The following is a 19,114-nucleotide window of genomic DNA, read 5'->3' as shown; positions in this document are numbered from 1 at the left end:
GCTTTTGAGGTTTTATTTCTGCTGCCAGTCACAGGTGAAAAGCAACCTGTCTGGCACATCACATTACACAAGTAGCACAGAAACACTTCGTAAAATGTTCAGTTCAAGATACTTAGTATCTGCCGTAGTTGTTGCACATCTAAGGGAAATGCATTAGAAACACTTGACAAAAATAAACTTACTAAGTTCTTTCGGAGTATTCCGTATTTTCTATGCAGAAAGAAAACACTATTAGAATTTAATAAGCCATTCTTGAAATGCCTAAACATTTGTGTTGGTGAACGAAGCTAGTTAGACTTTCTCGTTTTTTAAAACCAAAGTGCACAGAAGTTCATGGGCACTGCACTTGTATGCAATGCACTCATTTCCAGTGAGAAATAAATCTCCAGCAGACCCTTCTAAACCTTATCTGTCAATCAAGAGCATGGCAAGAGGTCTCCTGTATTGTTTCTTGTTTGCCAAGGCTGTGCCTCTTCTGTGAAAAATGGCATATTAAACCCGTTTGGTCATATTTTGTATCTCCCTCCCCTAAACATGAAGTAACTGTTGTGGTGAGATGTCCAGAAAATCCAAACGTGCACTTTTGTGCACTTTCTTTTTTTAAGCATTGCAGCTCTTGATAATTGTAAATTGCAGTGCCCGTTATGACTTTGGGCAGCGCACCTGAAGAAATTGGTAACTTCTGAGAATACAGAGCACCAGTCGTGGCAGTTTTCTTTTTTTCTTTTTGCGCACATATTTAATGAATCTGAATTTGTTAGCTTAAAGAGGAACGCATTCCTACTTGTGATCAAAAACCTTACTAAAAATTTTTTGCGTAGTACTATGCCGCCACTGTAATACTATGGCCACTACCATGGCTGCTGTACTAAGCTGGCTGGAAGCTACACAGTATGAGAACCTCAGGAATAAAGAAAAAAAATTTTGAAGTCGTATACCGCACATTTCATTGAGACTTATTTCTTCTAGCATCCATCATGTGTAACGAGAGTTCCCGGCTGGAACATTTACAGGGTGGTGGGGAGGGGGAGGGTAAGTGCACATGACTGCAAAGGGTTAACTTGGCCTCTTTCATAGAAATTTGCACCCAATACAAAGCAGCCTTACATTTCAGTTTTGGCAGTGCACACTTTTTGTGTGAACAGTGTGTGCTCACCATTACAGCAAAATGGTGTGCTTATGTTGGGCACTTATTGTGTACAAATTTCGGGGCATTTTTTTGCAAATGTGACAATATGGTTATCACTTCTTTAAAGAGGCTCTGCAACACTTTTTCAAAGTAACCATCGAATGGTTTCATTAAAGCAGTTTATTGCCTCAAAAATGGACCACTGCAAAAGTGTTTAGAATCCATCAAGTATGAGCGCATTTAAATTGTTGCACGCTGTTATTGCTTTCTCTCTTCTCTCGTCTTGACAAGCGCGCTAGAAGCTAAGCAGGGAGGGATGGCATGGGGAAAAAAAGTTACTTCATGTGCACGTCCTGACCTTGAGCACTTCTTTTTTTTTGCTTTGAACACGCGGCTTACTTTCAGTGTGATTGCGAGCACACGCGCGGACACGTGGTGGCCACGGTAACTATGCAGCCCACGATGCTCAAGTGAGCCAATAGCCATGAATTTGGGTATATGGCATCATTTGTAGAAAGAAGAGGAAACGATTTCTAGCTGACTTTGAGAAATAATTGTAAGTTCCAGGTCGCATGTTGCACTATAATGTTTGGCTCCTGTGTCCTCAGGAGCCTCGACTTCCGATCGGCAGCGTTATCTGACCATGCTGAAAAAGTGTTGCAGGGCCCCTAAGTAGTATCAAAGCATTGCAGCATTGAGCTGGTACAGAGCGAGGATATTGGAAACAATGGCGGCTGTGCTTAATTAGAATCGCACTTCTTTTTTTTAACATTCAGAATTCGCATAAAACATTTGCGAGTGACTGCAAATTGCCCTAGTGTTTTAATAGTGCAGACTCTGCTCCATATTCAGTAGAAGCCCTCATGCTTGTGTGCTAGCATGTAGTGGCTGTACTTTTTACAGAACATTTTCATTAAGAAAGTTCTTTAGCCCATTATTATATATCGCATGGTGCTAGGCCTTCATTAGTGCCAGAATTGACCATTCACTGTGACAGTAACAAAATTATTTTATGTAATACAGCCCCAGACCAGAGTCTCAAAGGACTCCAGATGCATGCGGTTTAGTGCAAAAAAAAGGCACTCTTTCTTTAAAAAAAGTATTTTTGAAGCAGGCACTGATGCAGAAGATAATTATTTTGTGTTGAAAGAAGATTACCATTGTTCTTTGAGCCCAATTTGCAGCAATGGATAAACGCTTGTTTGCAATGCCTGGTCTGAACAGGTTGATGGCACATGCATGTAGGAGAGTTGAAGGAAGTGTCTTGTGGGTCACTGTTGAACACTTGAGAACTTGATTTGCTCACAGTGCAAGTTCTCTTGAAAGGTGGTAGTGCTTGTCTTGCTCAAAACTGGTGAGCACAAGTTGGGATACAAGCATTTTTGTGGAATTGTTGAATCTGAAAGAGCAGGTTTTTAAATGGTGGGTGGCGGTTCACTCTGTAGAATCTAATGATGGGTTCTGATGGTCACTGGGACAGATTAGGACAGTCTTTGATAATCTGAACCCCCAACCTTCATACAATCTTTTAGCATACATGCACAGTTCTGTGCTAAAGCAAATGCCCAATGTGAAAATACCAACTGTGCATTTGCAACAATGTACTTCATTACACCATCCATTAGCTTTACAGAATGCTTCCATTTAGGTTTACTAAAATGTGGAAATTTTTTTGTGTAATGTGCAAGGTTCGTTAGTTGCAACCGACATATTTTTTCCAGTTAGTGATAGCTATACGAAAATGGATGAAAGATTTTATGTTCAATATTGCAATTTACATTGGTTTGTAATGCAAACGTTTCATTTTGGTGACTTGGAGTCTCTGTTCATCCGAATATGAGACTTGGACTGAATTTTTATTATTGTATGTACTTGCTTTGCACTTAAGAGATTCAGTCTTTCTCACATGAATTTGTTGTCCTTCCGGAAACGTGGTACCTAGCAAGTTATGCAATAGGCCCTTTTCTTAATCCACGAGTGCACTTCCCTTCATTGCACATTTGCCCAACTAATGGCAGCACCTGTTGTGCTTCTAGTGGAGAGGAGGTCCTAGTTGCACATGCTGGGGCTCATCTATTATTTGTGTTTATATCGAGAGAGCCGAGCCTACATTTTTCGCGTCATAACGCTAGCAAACTGCGCTTGAACACGCCGTTTGCAGAAGTGACTACCTGCCATTAGTTGGGCTAACTGCATCACAGGAAAGCTAGCTTTACAATTATGAAAAGGGTTTATTGGAAATACCTAGGTGACTTGGCTGCTTGCTAGTAGAGGCATATCCAAAAAGAACATAAAATGTGAAGTCTGCCACTGTGAATTTCCTGCACCAGTCTTGTGCAATGTGAAAAATTCGGGAATGCCTAGCATCATTTTTAACCACTAAAGATGGCTGCATTGCATTTCCAGATAAGTCTCAACATGGCAGCTTTCGTAGTGCTTTTTTCCTCTGCAACAAGACGCTAAACATAGATATTGCAACATCTGCAATCTCACTTACGCCATCAGTGATGCTGTTGGGCGTGAAGTTTAGAAATAGAACTTTGGCTTTCATCTTCTCTGGACACTAAAAATCAACAGTTTCCTCACTATGAAGAGAGATCTTTCAACTATGTCACTCTTCATCAGATTCAGTGTTTTTTTAGCCTGAGCCTGCAGTCTTCAAATGAACGTGAAATGTGAAGGAATGCCTTTGCAACATCTGAATAAAGTTTGCTGCTTGAAGAAAGAAAGTTCTGGTTACTGTCCTGAGCACATTTTGAATTTCCTCGAATATGAAGGTTCAGTAAATCCAACTTAAGAGATCTTATGTCATCGATGTAATATAGAGTTTATTTAGTGTAGCTGCTCCAAGGTGTGCAGTAGATGGAATGGCAACATCCATATTTTTTCATATAGCTATAGCCTGCTTGCATAGCTTAAGATATTATTTTTGTGAAGTAAAACAAATACTATGAAGTTAAATAAAAAATTTGCTCTGCACAGTTGCCGGAATTTGCAAGTTTTCTTTCGAGGGTGCGAGGAATGTAATAAATCAATGCAGCATTTTCCAAATGCTGAATTTAATGCCTATTTGAAGAAACTGGGATTTGTTGCCATCATGAAGCATTGACGCCAAGATCTTGGATGTTCTGCTGTATTGGGCAGCTGCTGGCTCTGCAACAAAGGTACAGGGCTGCAGAGGAGCGCTGTGAATTGCACCCAGGGCCGTAACTAGGGGGGTGTTGAGGGGGTTCTGACACCCCCCGAAATTTTTTCATGCTTTAACTTTTTGGGTGATACTAAAATATTTGCATGCCTTCACAGCGACCACCTGTTGCCAAAGTTAGCCATTATAGACACAAAAATTGGAGGACGTTGAAGTTTTGCCTTCAAGAGTTGAACGCGATAGCGATATCCTGCCCCTATAGTGCGCACTTCGAACACTACGAGTGTTTAACAGAATGCGCGCACTAAGGTGCGTGCCTTATGTAATGGGTAGCAAGCTTTACTTTTTCGAAGTTGCGATGCACCCACTACGTGCTCTTAAGGGAATATGCGCAGTAGTGTGTGTGTGCCTTTTGTAATGGGTGGCTGTCTTTAAACAACTGGAGTGACGCCCGATGGTAATGTAAGCTTGTACCACGCAATATTACTGCGATATTACATCTCGTACTGTGACACCTGTATACGGGACGCGTGTTTTTGGGAAGCATGAAAGTTACTTTCAGTGCAGCTCCAAGCAGAGGCGTGGCTTTGTGGTAGAACACCTGCTTGCCACGCAGACAGCCTGGGTTCGATTCTCACTCGGACCCAACATATTTATTTTATTTGCAGCTTTTTCGATTTTTTGGTCATGGACAAAATGATTTTTCGCTCACAACCAACGGCGCCGACGCCGACGGCGAAATTTCTGCGATACGAGCTCTTTAACGCTATCGCGTTAAAACACCCCCAGAAAAAAATTCCTGGGTACAGCCCTGATTGCACCGTATATCCTGACGCGATCAAAAAATTCTGGGGTTTTACTTGCGAAATCCGACTCTTCGTAGTGCTAAATTGCAATTGCATTTGCTTTCTGTAAACATGGCAACTAGTAAATTATTTCGTTGGAAATACCTAGGTGACTTTGCTGCTTACCATTAGAGGTATGTCAAGAAAGAATATAAAAGTTGAAGTCTGCCACTGTGAAGTTCCTGCACCAGTCCCATGTAACATGAAAGAACAAACTGTTGAATGCGGTAAGTGTAATGGCACCATTGTAACTTAGCTATGCAGCAAAAGAAAGAGAAAAAAAAAAAGGAGGTGGAATATGAACATGACATGGTCCCTCCCACTTTGGTATGGCAGAAGGCAAGGAAGTGTCACTTGTGGATACTGGTCGAGGCATGAGAGTGCTAGGTGCCCTGTAGACATTGCTTCCTAGGGGGTGAAGCTGTTTAATTAAGTAACTACTCGTGTTTATGAAGACTTCCTTAGAGCAACAATGAAAAATGCACCAATCACGAGTGTTCAACTTTTATTCAATGTTTGCATGATGAGCAATGGGTAAAAGATAGTGGACACTTCAACGAATAGAACACTTCAGGAGACGGCCTTGAGCTCCACTTCGAAGTACAGGGTGCTGTTAGCTGGAATGGATCCCATACGAGTGTTGCCATATGCTTGGTTGGGCGGAATGACCAAACGGCGTTTTCCGCCTACTTTCATACCTGCAGAGATAGTTTACAATAGACAAGCCTTTTAATGTGCAACTGGCAGCATGTAATGAAACAGGCATGCAAATCTGGGCAGCAAGAACATTTACCAGGTCCATTCGATACTCCCGAAGCAGCATATGCAACTTCTACAGGCAGCAGAAGCTTTTGATAAGGTATAAAAGATATGTGATAAGACTACAGCTGTGAAATGCACGTTCGAAAAAATGTCTGGCCGGCTTCCATCAAACAGCACATTATTTAATAGCGGAACATTATTCAGCAATGTGAAAACCTGTCTAGCCAAATCGGTGATTTGCGTTGCTTTACAATGGAAATACATGTGTATGAATCTACACAATAATAGGGTGAGCACAGCTATAAAACAACCATGTACAAGGAGTGCAAGGAGTGCAGTTGCTGTTTTTGCTATAAATGATGCCATAGTACACGTCCTGTCGTCTTTCTGGCACTATGGTGTTATTTATAGCAACCATGTACCAAAACGAAGAGGCTGCCACTTGCCTTCGATGCCAGTCTCCCAGCCCTTGATGACCTCGTGCTTGCCTAGCCGAAAGGAAAAGGCTTTACCCGAGAGGCACTTGTCAAATACGTGGTTGTTCGCCAGGCGACCTGTGTAGTACACATGTACCTAGAACGAACAAGAATCAAAAAGGCTTTAGCACCAAAATACCTACGACCATCTTTTGCAAGGGGGATGCTCTGCACAGAGCAGCTATGAATGCTCCAGAGACCTTACATGTAGGGCAATGCTGCTAACGTGTTCTAGCACACTACTACATGCAGACTCGTAAAATACAATGAATTTCACTTATTTTTACAGAAAGCACAAGCACTTTGGTAAAATATTGGCGTGACGTACATTTTTGCCAGGTTTTGCTACAGGACCATTCCCAGTACGCAGGTCTGTGCTGATCACGCCTCCTGGGAGTAATGTGCCTTTTTCCCCTGCTGCTCCTCCTTGTGGCGACTGCTGAACCTTTGGACTCCCGGAAACCTGTGGGAAATGTGTGCACCAATGACGACATTAAATAAAATTAGGGGTGTGCGAATATTTGAAAATTTTTCAAACAGTGTTTGCTATTCGATTCGATTCGCACTGGAATTTTACTATTCGAACTTCCCAAAGACAAATACAATCAATGTCCAATTGAAAGTGACCCCTTCAGATTTTCAATATGCTTCACCTCATTGACTTTTGTATTGCGGCAAAGCTGCCTTTCAAGCTCCGTTACGGTCGAATTTAGCTAAGACACAGTCAACGTCCCATTGGAAGTGGCCCCTAGATTTTCAATATGCTTCACCTCATCACACCCCCATACTGCGGCAAAGCTGCCTTTCAAGCTCCGTTACGGTCGCAAATGTATTAACTAAAAAAAATGCTGGTTCCAACATGGAGATGAAAGATGTGGCGGAGTTGGGGGCTTTAGTAATGCGTTTTGGACCTGAAATTTGGGCAGGAAGTCAGAAAAATCGGACGCCGAAGCCTTTCAGCATCCAAAATTTCAGATGTTCTTATATATCGACGTCTACGAGAGAGTTTGAACTCCGGACTTGAAGGGAGCACACCCTTGTCCACCACATTAGTTGGGCTTCCACAGCAGTTGAAAGAGGAGAGGCTGAAGAAGCTGCATCTTGGCCTATCACGTGTAAAGTGTTGTCGGCAACACTTTGGTTGCACCAAATCATGTACATAAATACAATACGGCCTCTACATTGCCATAAGACAACTATGAAACACCACCCCACCAGCGCTTCAACCTAGCAAAAAGAAACACTTTCATGTTGCTATCTTATAAGAATATGCTTAGGAATCGTCTCCAACTTTTTTTTCTGCAATTTCGCTTCGAAGTAATCGAGAAACATTCTAGAAATATTAGAGAAATATTAGAAAAATATTCTATTCGATTCGCACTCACACTTCAATATTCAAATTTGCTTCACACCCGAAATTTTGCTGTTTGCACAACTCTAAATAAAATCTGTGCTCGGAGCATATGCATACCTGCCAAGTTTGGAGAAACAGAATCCGGGAGGTCTACTCAACTGGAGGGGGGGGGGGGGGGTATAAAGTATGCCGACCGGGGTCAGGGGGCTTTTGCGGTCGCCACCATCGCGCGAAGGGCACATGCGACAACATCGCTCCGCCTGCGAGGCCTGTCGTCGCTTGCTTACCAGTTATTTCGTCGGCCAAGATTTTGTGTCTACACAAACGCATCATCTACGAAATATTAACGGCTGATATAACCTATAACACATTTAGGATGAGGCCAGACGTGGCCAGACAACTTTTCTCATGTGCCCAGACAAAGAACTGGACGCGCGAGGCAAAACTGGATTTCCGGGAGATTTTCCTATGACCCGTACAACCGGGAGAAACGTTCAAAATCCGGGAGTCTCCCGGGTAATCCGGGAGACTTGGCAGGTATGCATATCCCTTTTAGCTTACAAGAACAGCAGTCCAACTTCACAAGTGTCTTGCAGCATGTCTCACAGCTATGTTGCTTTTTTGCCGATGCAGCTCATACTTTCACTAATATTACAAGTCAGCTGATGTTGAAAGGGTGACTATACAACTGTTACAGCTCCCCAGCAACTACATGTCGATTGTAAATACCACTACCTGTGCCATAGGGCACTCACGATGGCTATCCACACTTCATACATAGGCTTTGCCCGTATTGACCTTCGTCATACTGTCATGTTGCAGTGAAAACAGTAGGTCCGTTTATCACATGGCACACACCATGCCAAGCACTTGGGACAACTGCTAAATGAATTTGAACAAGACAACTGTCAAACAGCTGTCTTTTTTCAGTCTTTTGTTTGGTCAATTGGATGCCGTAGTCAATTCTAAACAACCTTACCTGCAACTAGTTTCATTTCTTGCAAATTTTGCTTCCGGACTTCCCCTTTGAGCCATTCACATAATTTAATTGGATCCTTGCTAAGCTATTGGGACATTCTACCAGATTCGAAATATTTGCTAGATTCCCGGCATCTTCCATTTCATTCTCTGTCTTTTGGAACTACCTGCCACAGTGGTCTAGTCATTATGGTGCTCGACTGCTGACCCGAAGGTTGCGAGATCGAATACTGGCCATGGCAGCCACAATTTTTAATGGAGGCAGAAATGCTTGAGGCCCATGTACTGAGATTTTGGCGCACGTTAAGGAACCCCAGATGGTCGAAATTTCCGGAGCCCTCCACTACGGCATCCCTCATAATCATATTGTGGTTTTGGGATGTTAAACCCAAAAAATTACATCTTTTGGAACACCAAGGAGTTTTATTAAATTGCACGCTCTTAATTGCAAAGCACTCACAACTCAGCTAAATACACACACAACTCGGATGCAGGAAGGCTTAGGTTTTTTTTATCAAAGAATAGCTTCCTTACACTCTTTAACAACCTCAAAACTTGTTGGCAGCAATATTTTTATGAGTGTGTACCCCACAATCTCTACTAAAGGGACACTAAAGAGCATAGCAATTTTTCTCGTATTAGTAAACTATTCTCTCAAGATACCAAGAATCAGGGCCGTAGCCAGGATATTTTTTCGGGGGAGGGGGCACTAGCTGAAAGCTTTGACTATTTGAGAAAAGCGCCTATTTTCGATAAAACACCCTGTGTCATCAAAATTTCGCCAGGGGGGGGGGGCTGCCCCCACCACGCTTGCTGCGAGAAGACACTTAGTAAGTGAAATCGCGGAAAAAGAAAATGTGGGTGGCGATGCCACCTTGAAGTTTCCTCACCATTCACCATGACATCACATATTTTGACTGTGCCTACTAGGGCCTACGTAGTTCCTAAACGGTAAAAATGAAGTACACTGTCCTCTGAAGGGACCATAAAGTTAACATACCAAGTTTGAGGAAATTTTGTTGAGCCAATGGCACCAAAATACAATACACGCCGAAATCTGTGACGTCACAAGCAGAGATTTTGGCGCAAAATTTAAAAATGATACTTTGAACTTCATTTTCTCCTTTATTAATACACCTATGATGGTGAAATTAATGGCATTATAGCTCTCAAAGTACAATTTATCAATCGAAACAGATTTAGTGCTTCTCTTTAGTGTCCCTTTAAGTTTTTCTCCTGCTCTATGGTAAACACTTTCTTGCAATTTTCTTCCCGTTGAATGATGAAAAAGGGCACAGGACCTTAATATCCACACCACATTATTCATTCAAATGACAGCTGTCAAGGTGGCTGTACATAAACACACAGAGCAACCCAGTTGACGAATGGGACAGTAATACTGTTGAAAATCTTTTACCTTAGTTGGGTGACAGGATTAGAACAGAACTTGGCACATACAACGAAAAGCTTGATACGCTGCATTGTTTATTACACTGATATTTTACAAAACAACGTGAACATACAAAAAAGCAAAAACAGGTGGAGAAATGGCAAAACACAGCCACATCCCATAGAAAATGGCACACAGTCTGAAGTGTGCACGTCTCTCAAGATTCGAATTCAGGTGCTAAACTCGGTGCCACAATGTGTCACATGCAATTGTAAGCCAATACCATAAACTCCTTGAGGTGCATACTAGCTAGGCTATAGGGAATTTGTTCCGTTTCGACGTTGCAGTGCCCGTGCGAGAAGTCTTACGTACCGCAGCGGCACCTTCACTGCGCTGCTTCATTTTCTTCCGCTTCTTCTTCGGGACTCCGTCTTGAGGCTCAGCTGCAGCCTACAAGTAAATAGAGAACTTCACGTTAACACAGTCTCCTCAAGTTGTCTGCGACCACAGTTCTTCAATCATACTAATTGCAGAACTCTGTTTCAAAACCTTGACAGAAACCCCATGGGCAAATTTTCGGAGGATGGCGAACCGACATGACACCTAGGAGTTATAATGGAAAACACATTGCATGGCGATGATCGCTGCAGTATTTGCTGTCATTACGCGAGTTGTTGCAGCAAGAATTAGATGTACTTTCAAGAATCGTCGAAGAGTTCCTCGGCTGTAGTATGATCTGCAAGATGTAAGCCGCAAACAAACACGCTGCATCAATATGGCATCGCATGCAGGCTTGTGCAATGCCACACACAAAAATGTCATTTATTAGCTTGTTTTTCCGCCTACAATCAGCAGAACGTGATTTTGGCCAATGGCGTATCCAGATTTTGATACTACATGGAGGCTATAGAGAGTTTTGCAAATCGTTGCAAAACTTGCAACGATTTGCAAGTTTTGCAAAACAAATGATTGAAGGACTCTTGTCTGCAACGGAGAATCCCCAGCTTACATGTTTTAAAAAAAAAAGTAGGCTTGTGTGAACATTCCAGCACTTCGAACATTCGAAAGAATATTACAGTATTTGAATTCACTTCGATTCGAATTTAAATTCTTGGAAATTTCATAGTATTCAAAATGAACAAATAGGTCTATATTAGTCTGCATGTAACCACCTGTAAAGGTGGTTTCACTGCAGTGAAGGGGTGCTGTACAGTGAATACACCTTTCCAGGAAAAATCCGCACTACCGTAAAGCCCCACATTAAGATTAAATGAAGATATTACCCTCACATCGATTCATCATTTTTTAAGTTTATAGGCTTGTTATACTGGCTTATATGCTCTAAATAAAGCAAATTTTAAAACGTAACATATTTTATAGGTTATCACTTGCATTATACCAAAAGTCAAATCTTTCTACTATTCAAAGTTGCTTCCACTTCCTTTGAACAAAAAAGAATGAAATTTGTGCATGCCTTGTTTCATTTAAAAAAAGATACTATTGTGCAGGTTAGTTGGGTCACGACAAACCTGCTCATTTTTCTTTATAATGCGATATATACCATCTGAATTTGATTCGAAATTATTTGACCAAACCACTATTCGCTTTGAACATAAGATTTACTATTCGCACAAGCCTAAAAAAAAAATGTGCTTTGAACAGTATTGAATAAAGAGGTACAATTACTAAAGAGATGCGTGTAGCATGCCGCAGGAACAATGTACGACATTGTGTACATGTTTGTGTACAACAGCAGCGGCAGCGAATTTAGTCATTTCACTGTTAGTGCATGATGAAGCATCTCTTAAATATACAAGCAGCATTTTTTAATATTCGTGTAGTTGTTGCATGTTTTCAACTCTTGAATCAGTGAAAGCTTATATGCTTCAAATCAGTGGACTTGTGCATCCGTGGTTGAAATATATACAGTACGTCCGACTTTTTAAATATGCGAGATGTACTGTTCATACTACAAGCAGGGTTGGAGGACGCTTGAGCTTCGCCTTCAAGAGTGGAATACGACAGCTTCGGACCCGTTCACGTGTCTTCTCATTCGATTGCCATGCTTCAATTCTCGGTGGACACCACAACCATGCCGTGAGTAAAGGAACGTCTGTGCACGTAACATTGGCCCTAGGGTGCCTACTGCACGTACAGTTGCAAAGTGCCCACTACACCATATATAATTATTCTGTGAATTAGCAAAGTACCCACTACGCATCTACGAGGCAATATGAGCACCTGCGCAGCTACATACTTTGCTTATGTAGCAGATGATGATGATCAATTATGCCCGAGTGCTTTGTAATGGGTGGGCTGTTTTAACTACCCACTCATCGCACAATTCACATGGCGTGATGCAGGGTGCGATTCTCCGCTTCTGCCACGCAACAGTATTACACCTTTTAATGAGACTCCTCGCACTACATGATGCCTGTAAAGGTAGAACACCTGAGTGCCATGCAGGAGACCTGGATTCGATTCCCGCTCGAGCCCTCAGTATTTATTATTTGCATCAATCGCGATTTTTTGGCAATGTCAGCACCGGAATTTCTGTGACATAGGCGCTTTAAAAACCCTATCACGTTAAAACGGGAACATGACATTGTATACTATTAACGTCACAGTAGACTTCAACACGGCGAACGATTTTATCGCATATTCAGTAAAAGTTGTTTCACGACAGAACGGAAATTAAAGTGTGAAGGAATGCAACAAAACCGTATTGTTCCCAATTTCATTAATTTTTACACCAAGCATAACGATTCGATTAGCGCTCAAACATCACTAATGTAGCATTATATAAAGTTTAATTCAGAGGTGACTGGAGGGAAAGTACAGTGCTAGATCGAAGCGTGCAGTAAAACCTTCTGGAAGCATACACAAAAAGCAAGGAGTTGCTGACAATCCACAACGCTGGCTTGCAAGTACCGCTTCTTCAGCTATGGACGTACTATACATACCGATGAACTTGTGCCTTGTTCCTTTGATGGGGAGGCATTGCTCATTGGCTTGCCAAGAAGCCGCTTTTTGGCAGGGCGCTTGTGTGGCAAGGCTGGCATTGGCTCAGGCTCCTCTTCAACTGTACAATAGCACACCACCAGACAAAGTTAATCCAATTATACTGCATTCAAACCATATTAGGAGTCATGGACCAAAGTTTGTTGACTGCTTGCATACAAAATGAGATATATTAACAGCTACTTCAATTTCTCCAGAAAGAAACATATCTAGACCTGGCAGTCTTTGCAGGTAGACAATATAGCTAGGTGGAATATTTTGACGTTTTTTAATTACCAAAATTGAGCAAATACCTTGAAAATGGTGCTAGTCTTAGGATTTCTGTTAAGCAGGCATGACTTCACTACAATTCAGCTTTAATTTTGAAAAAAACACGTGCCCCAAGGTGACCAATCAGAAAGTTAATCAGCACTCCTTAGATGATTATCACGGCAGTAGCTTATCACGGCAGCAGCCTACATATGAAAAATTTTTTTAAAAAGAAAGTGTTCCAAAAAAGAAAGGAAGGCCTGGTATGTTAATCAATGAAACCCATTTGAAGAGTTACTTTAGAGCAACCTACTGCCGAGTGATGAGGAGCAGTACTGTCTCTATGTATCACTCACCCGATACTTCCTCGTCTTCATCGTCGTCGTCGTCATCCTCTGTTCCATCCTCCACTTTGTTCACATCAAAGTCAGAGTCGTCCTCCTCGCTGTCACCATTAACTGCTTGCAGGAGTGATTCCTTGAGCTTTTTGCTGACCTTGAGTGGCCTTTTCCGAGCTGGACATTAACAAGAACAAAAAAAGAAATCAGTGAAACCAGTGTGGCTGCTTTTGTTTTGGAAAACAACTGCCCAAGCTAAACTGCCAGAAGTCTGCTCACATGGCAAGGGAGAGAGAAACAGGAAGCCAAACCAACTGCCAAAATTATTCACTTACGTCTACATGCAATTCATGCTAACACAGACATTTTTACATAGACGGGCTTTGCAGAAATATTATGCCATGCCTTCATAGCACCATAACAAAGACATACAAATTTTATGTAGGCTCGTAGTAAATGTGCCTACTTTCTGTCAGCATCATAATCAGCCACTGATATTTTTAGGTATACACACACACACTACATGCTGAAGCCAGGGATGCTTCACCAATTATATTTTTACTATAATTTCAGGTTACATGCACTGTGGTGTGCTACAAAAGGACTGCTTTCTGTTTTTCAAAGAAATTGTGAGAGTGTAAAGCAGGAAATTATGTGAATCAACAATTGAAACAAAAAATGTGGTTTGATTAATCTTATTTACTGGTAAATAGAACGGTCGACAGACTATGTAGCAATGCAAATAAAGCTTTAAGCAGTGGCACACTGCTGTGTTAACTGGTTCAAAAAGCATGCACCTGGCCTTCAATACAAAAACAAAGGGAAAGAGAGGGAGTGCTATGTTATTTAGAAATGCCTAATGAGTACTCCCTCTGCTCTTGAACAAACACCACAAGAACTCAACGGTTAGATAAGCCAGCAATGAAAATGCAATTGAATTCTGACTGCTACTTTGTATAAAGGACCCAGCGCAGCAAACTGCTTTTGCAGGTTTCTCGCCTAGTAATGAGATGGGTTACTTTACAAGGTTAAATGTACAAGAAATTTCACGACTTAGGTAGCCAGCTTTCAATATGATACACAATGCAAGTTTTCTATCAGAGAGAAAAAAATAAAAGTGCAGCCAAGGAGTAACAGAGCAACTGTGCAACAATTTGCAGGTTCAACCATGCAGTCACCTAGTGTTAGCTCATTGTCTTCGTCCTCCTCGTCTTCATCTTGCAAAGAAGCCTCCTCCTCCTCCTCTTCATCATCGGAGGATACAGTGTCGTCTTGCAGTCCGTCAGTCAGGTACCCTGTCAGATGCACAGTACCTCTGCCATTGAGGAAGAAGGTCACCTCCTCACCCTCAACAAAGTTGAGGTCCAGCGCCACTTGGCGTGCATGTGCCTGGTCCAATGTGCAGAGCAGGAACTCTGCCTTTCCATGTTCCAGCATGACCATGACAGGCTCCCCTGCACACAGAATGTCTGCTATTACAGCACATGGGCAACCGAGTGCTAAGTGTTTACAATTGCAGGTCCCAACAACAGTGCTTTTCCTGAAAAAAGAAATGAAACCCTAAAACTGCATTAGTATTGGATATAGTTGTGAAGTGAGAAACAAAACTGCCTTCTAGTCGGCTTTTCCTTTTATGCTTGTGATTAATTCGGTGTGACAGTACTATCTCTTGCAAAAACTTTCATGCCAAAGGAGGTACCGTCCTTAGAACTCTGACGGTTGCGACACATAGGCTTCTAGAGCCTTTTACATCTAAACAGCAGATACACTGCCTGTTAGTACGGTGCTAAATGCACCATGTGGTTTTATTGTTGCTACTGCCAGGTATCACTTTTCTATGGAAAACTACAACTGCAGCGAAAAAAAGATTAGCACAAGTGACTGTTGACTGGAGCAGAAAAATTGTGACTAGTGTTCAAAATACTTCCCTGAGAATAAGCTCCTTTTTGAAGGCCACCCTCCAGGGGCAGCGTCAGTGGTGGTGGTACGGGGGGGGGGGGGGGGGGGGGGGGCAGTTGCCCTCTCCCCAAGATCAAACAATCATAACACAGCACATAAGTTCTCTGCCTCCTTGCCCCTCCTCGAAGGGACTCATTTGTCGTGGCTGCCCCTCCAGCCAAAAAACCCTGGCATCGCCCCTGCCACCCCCGCTGTAAAACACTGTTGTGACCCTTGTTATAGACGTGATCGAAAATTACAACATTGTGCATTGAGATGTTGCCACTCCAGCCATCGGTCACTTGTGCAGATTTCTTTCTGCTGCAGTCGTACCTGCCAAGAACTGCAGAGTGTCACTTGCACTATGCCCTCTCAAGTGAAAAGAAACATCTAAAGATACCTTACAGGCCCCTAGCGACAATGCATAAGGGGCGAAATACAAAGATTTAACATGTACAGCTGTGAGAACACATAACATGAACACTTCACAGCCTGGCCTGGACCAGTTTGTACCGATGCCAGCACCATGAAGTGTTGGTCGGTATGTTTAAGGCGGCTGACGATAGCTGGAGCTGTCAATAGCGAGTGCAGTCACCCCGCCGGTCAGACAAGTCACCCAGTCAAATCAAGCTGCGCTCAAGCTATCGTCAGCTGCCGCAACATACCGAACAACACTTCGCGTCACTGGCGTCAGTACAAGCCAGTTCAGGCCAGGCAGCAGAGTGTTTATATTAAGCGTGCTGATGGCTGTACAAAATGAGGAAGCAACAAAAATATACAGAGGAATGAAAAGGTGAGAAAAAAAAAAGAATGTTTGGATGACATATGCACTAGTACACCGTCATATTGAGTTCGAATATATTCAAGAAAACGAACAATTATGCAACAGTGCTAGACTCCTTAGAATAAAAAAAAAGAAATGTTTGCGATATCACCTCAACCAGCACAGAAAAGCCGGGAGAAGCTTGGATTCTGTTTCGAGACTGTGCTCCAGTAGGTCTGTATTCTGAACAGCAGTGCTTGTAAGACCACGGCAAGTTTGATGCTTCATTATAATTTCTTGACGTAAGTAAATGGTAGGTATGTGCAAGGGGTGAAATGACAAAATCATCTCATCATCCCATCTTTAGGCAGCCTCAAGGCGCCTGGGGTGGGTGGGTGCTTTCACAAAATAACAGATTCTGATACTGAGCGTGGATGTCGCGCGCAGTAAAATTCGATGCACATTTTTGTTTGTCATTTATGGAGCGTGTCGGCGCATTATATTTATTGGGCCTTGAAGGGGTATCTGCTAATTATTGCAGTCGCCGCAGTAAGGCAGCACCGCATCAATCTGTGGCATGCTCCTACGCGGCAGGAAATGTAGCAAAGAGCGTGCACCGAGAGTTCGATTTGAGTTCGTTAATGGAGCTCTCAACTAAGGCGTACCTCACAGCTAAGGTGTAACTTTGTGACGCTTTGAATATTTTACGTGTTTAATGACAAGTAACTGTCAAAGATGCCACATAAGTTTCATTAGAGCAGCACTTTTGGGCGGTGCAGACTTCGCTCCGTGAAGACGATGGGTACCTGCCGACTTACCTCCTGCCTTTGGCTCCAGCGCAGCCATGGAAAGGTGGTACGACATGTCGACCACCTGGGAATAGCGCTTCCCGCTTTCCAATGTGACGCCTGCAAACAAACAATGATACAGCACACGTGGTCATTCAGACTGACTATCATTTGCAGGCCACAGGACACGCGGACCTTCTAAATGGCCCTCTTAAAAGCTTCTCCTTATTGTGTTCAACAAAGCATACAAACTGCTTAAAAAATACGGTGCTCATCTGTCTTGCAGAAATCGGTAACAGCAATGCGAAGTAGCTGGCGCGTTTTCGCGATGCCGTGAAGAGCAGCATCTACTCACCCCAAAACATTTCGACGTTGCTGCCGTGTGCCCCTTTGTGAGACTAAGCCACTGAGCACTCAGCAAGAAGCACTCTGTGCCTGTGTCGTTCTTTGGCTGTTTTGGCTACAGACAGTGCGCACTATGCGCACCACGCTGAACACGCGGGAACCGGCAGTCGCGGGATCGCTCAAAGCGCAGCCAGTGCCCCAGTGCCACCAGAGGGCACCTGACGACCTGACGTCATGACGTCTCGTAAGCATAAAATTTGGTAGGTAAACGACCATAGAAAAACCAGAAAAACCGCAACAATTCCCACAAGCGCTTTGCGCGGCGCCTGTGTCCAAGCAAAGTAACTACATAATCATGCTAAAGAAACAAGTCTTCAAGCGATTGCTGTAAAATTTTTGAAAAGAACCATAATGGAATAAAATTAAATTGAACTGCATGAAAGTAGTTTTACCAAAACAAGCAAGTTTGGAATATCTAAAAATAAAAGTATTTATTCTTGTTGTCACAAGATAGCGCTAAAAGCGCATGCGGTCCTAATTTGCTCTAACTTTTGCATCAATCCATAAAGGCTGAGTGGTGCGACTATACGTTCGTTAGGACTTAGTATTGAGCTTTGCTTTGATTGGTGCGAAAACGTCATGGTTTTGGTTTGTTTTTTAATAAACAAGTAACAATGTTGTACAAACTTTTCATCATAAACAACCTATGTGAACGCTGTAATACTTAAATGCATGCTGTTGCACTGTTTTTGCGCTCATCTGCGCGTTGCTTTCAGTTGAGAAACACATTTACGACAGTTGGGCTTGTTGCACAGCTCAGCTAAGCGCCATTTTGTTTAGTATAATGGCGTACGAACACGGAGTTAGGGTGGCTAGAATGGGGAGGTGTGAAAAGCGGCCGTGGAAACCGGTCCCCAATGTGCGCCGATGCCGCAAGGGGCGCTGTACGCAGGGGCGCATGGCGTTGAGCAGACGACGTACAGCGCAGCCTTGCTAGCGTCGGACGATTATGGCTCGCGCTATTTTTTGCGTGCTACACTTTGCAGCGTTAATCGTTTTCTTTTTACCTCAGCGATTGCGTTAATAAAGCGTAGACTTCCTCCCCCCACTTGAAAAGCAGGGTTCGTATTGCACGCCGAGTAGCACTGCGCGTGCCAGAGTAATATTGCTAGCGGCATTTCGCGCACGCCACTTTTGAGCAGCAAGTTTTTTTTTGTTCTTTTTGCGCTTGTGTCCTGCCGTTTTACCACTTGCCATTATGTATCACTGCAACTTATTCAAGTCATTTTTAGTGCTTATTCACATGGTTAAGGTATGTCTTTTTTTAAAAAAAAAGTGAATTTTTTTACTTTTGATGTTCTGAAAATGTACGCACATACAGAATTGCGGTTCACAAAAAATTACGCTTCTATTTGGTTCTGTTCGAAAGTTATGGTCCTTTTTTTGTGACTACACTCAAATTGAAAATGACATGTTCGGAAAATTTAATTATTGTTTTTCTCGAAACTTGATTTTCAGTAGGTTTTTGTTGCGAAAAAGCTCATAGCTATTGAACAGATCAATATTTTCCCATGAAACTTTCCATGCTTCTTG

The 19,114-nt window shown here is 42.6% G+C and overlaps 1 protein-coding gene across 1 annotated transcript; it reads right to left on the bottom strand.

The window, feature by feature from the left end:
• Nucleotides 1–5,607: 5,607 nt before the first annotated feature.
• Nucleotides 5,608–17,741, bottom strand: LOC119389448 (46 kDa FK506-binding nuclear protein). Its single transcript, XM_037656713.2, has 9 exons — nucleotides 17,532–17,741; nucleotides 17,207–17,296; nucleotides 14,866–15,141; nucleotides 13,706–13,864; nucleotides 13,043–13,161; nucleotides 10,452–10,529; nucleotides 6,686–6,820; nucleotides 6,328–6,454; nucleotides 5,608–5,817 (listed from the first exon to the last, which is right to left on the bottom strand). The coding sequence occupies exons 1-9, from the start codon at nucleotides 17,539–17,541 to the stop codon at nucleotides 5,690–5,692; spliced, it is 1,122 nt and encodes a 373-aa protein (XP_037512641.1). The 5' UTR covers nucleotides 17,542–17,741; the 3' UTR covers nucleotides 5,608–5,689.
• Between the last annotated feature and the right edge of the window lie 1,373 nt (nucleotides 17,742–19,114).

This window comes from Rhipicephalus sanguineus, chromosome 4 (genome assembly GCF_013339695.2).
Source record: "Rhipicephalus sanguineus isolate Rsan-2018 chromosome 4, BIME_Rsan_1.4, whole genome shotgun sequence".
Lineage (NCBI taxonomy): Eukaryota > Metazoa > Arthropoda > Arachnida > Ixodida > Ixodidae > Rhipicephalus > Rhipicephalus sanguineus.
Note: the sequence above shows the minus strand (reverse complement) of the source record. Positions and strands in the feature narration are given on the sequence as shown.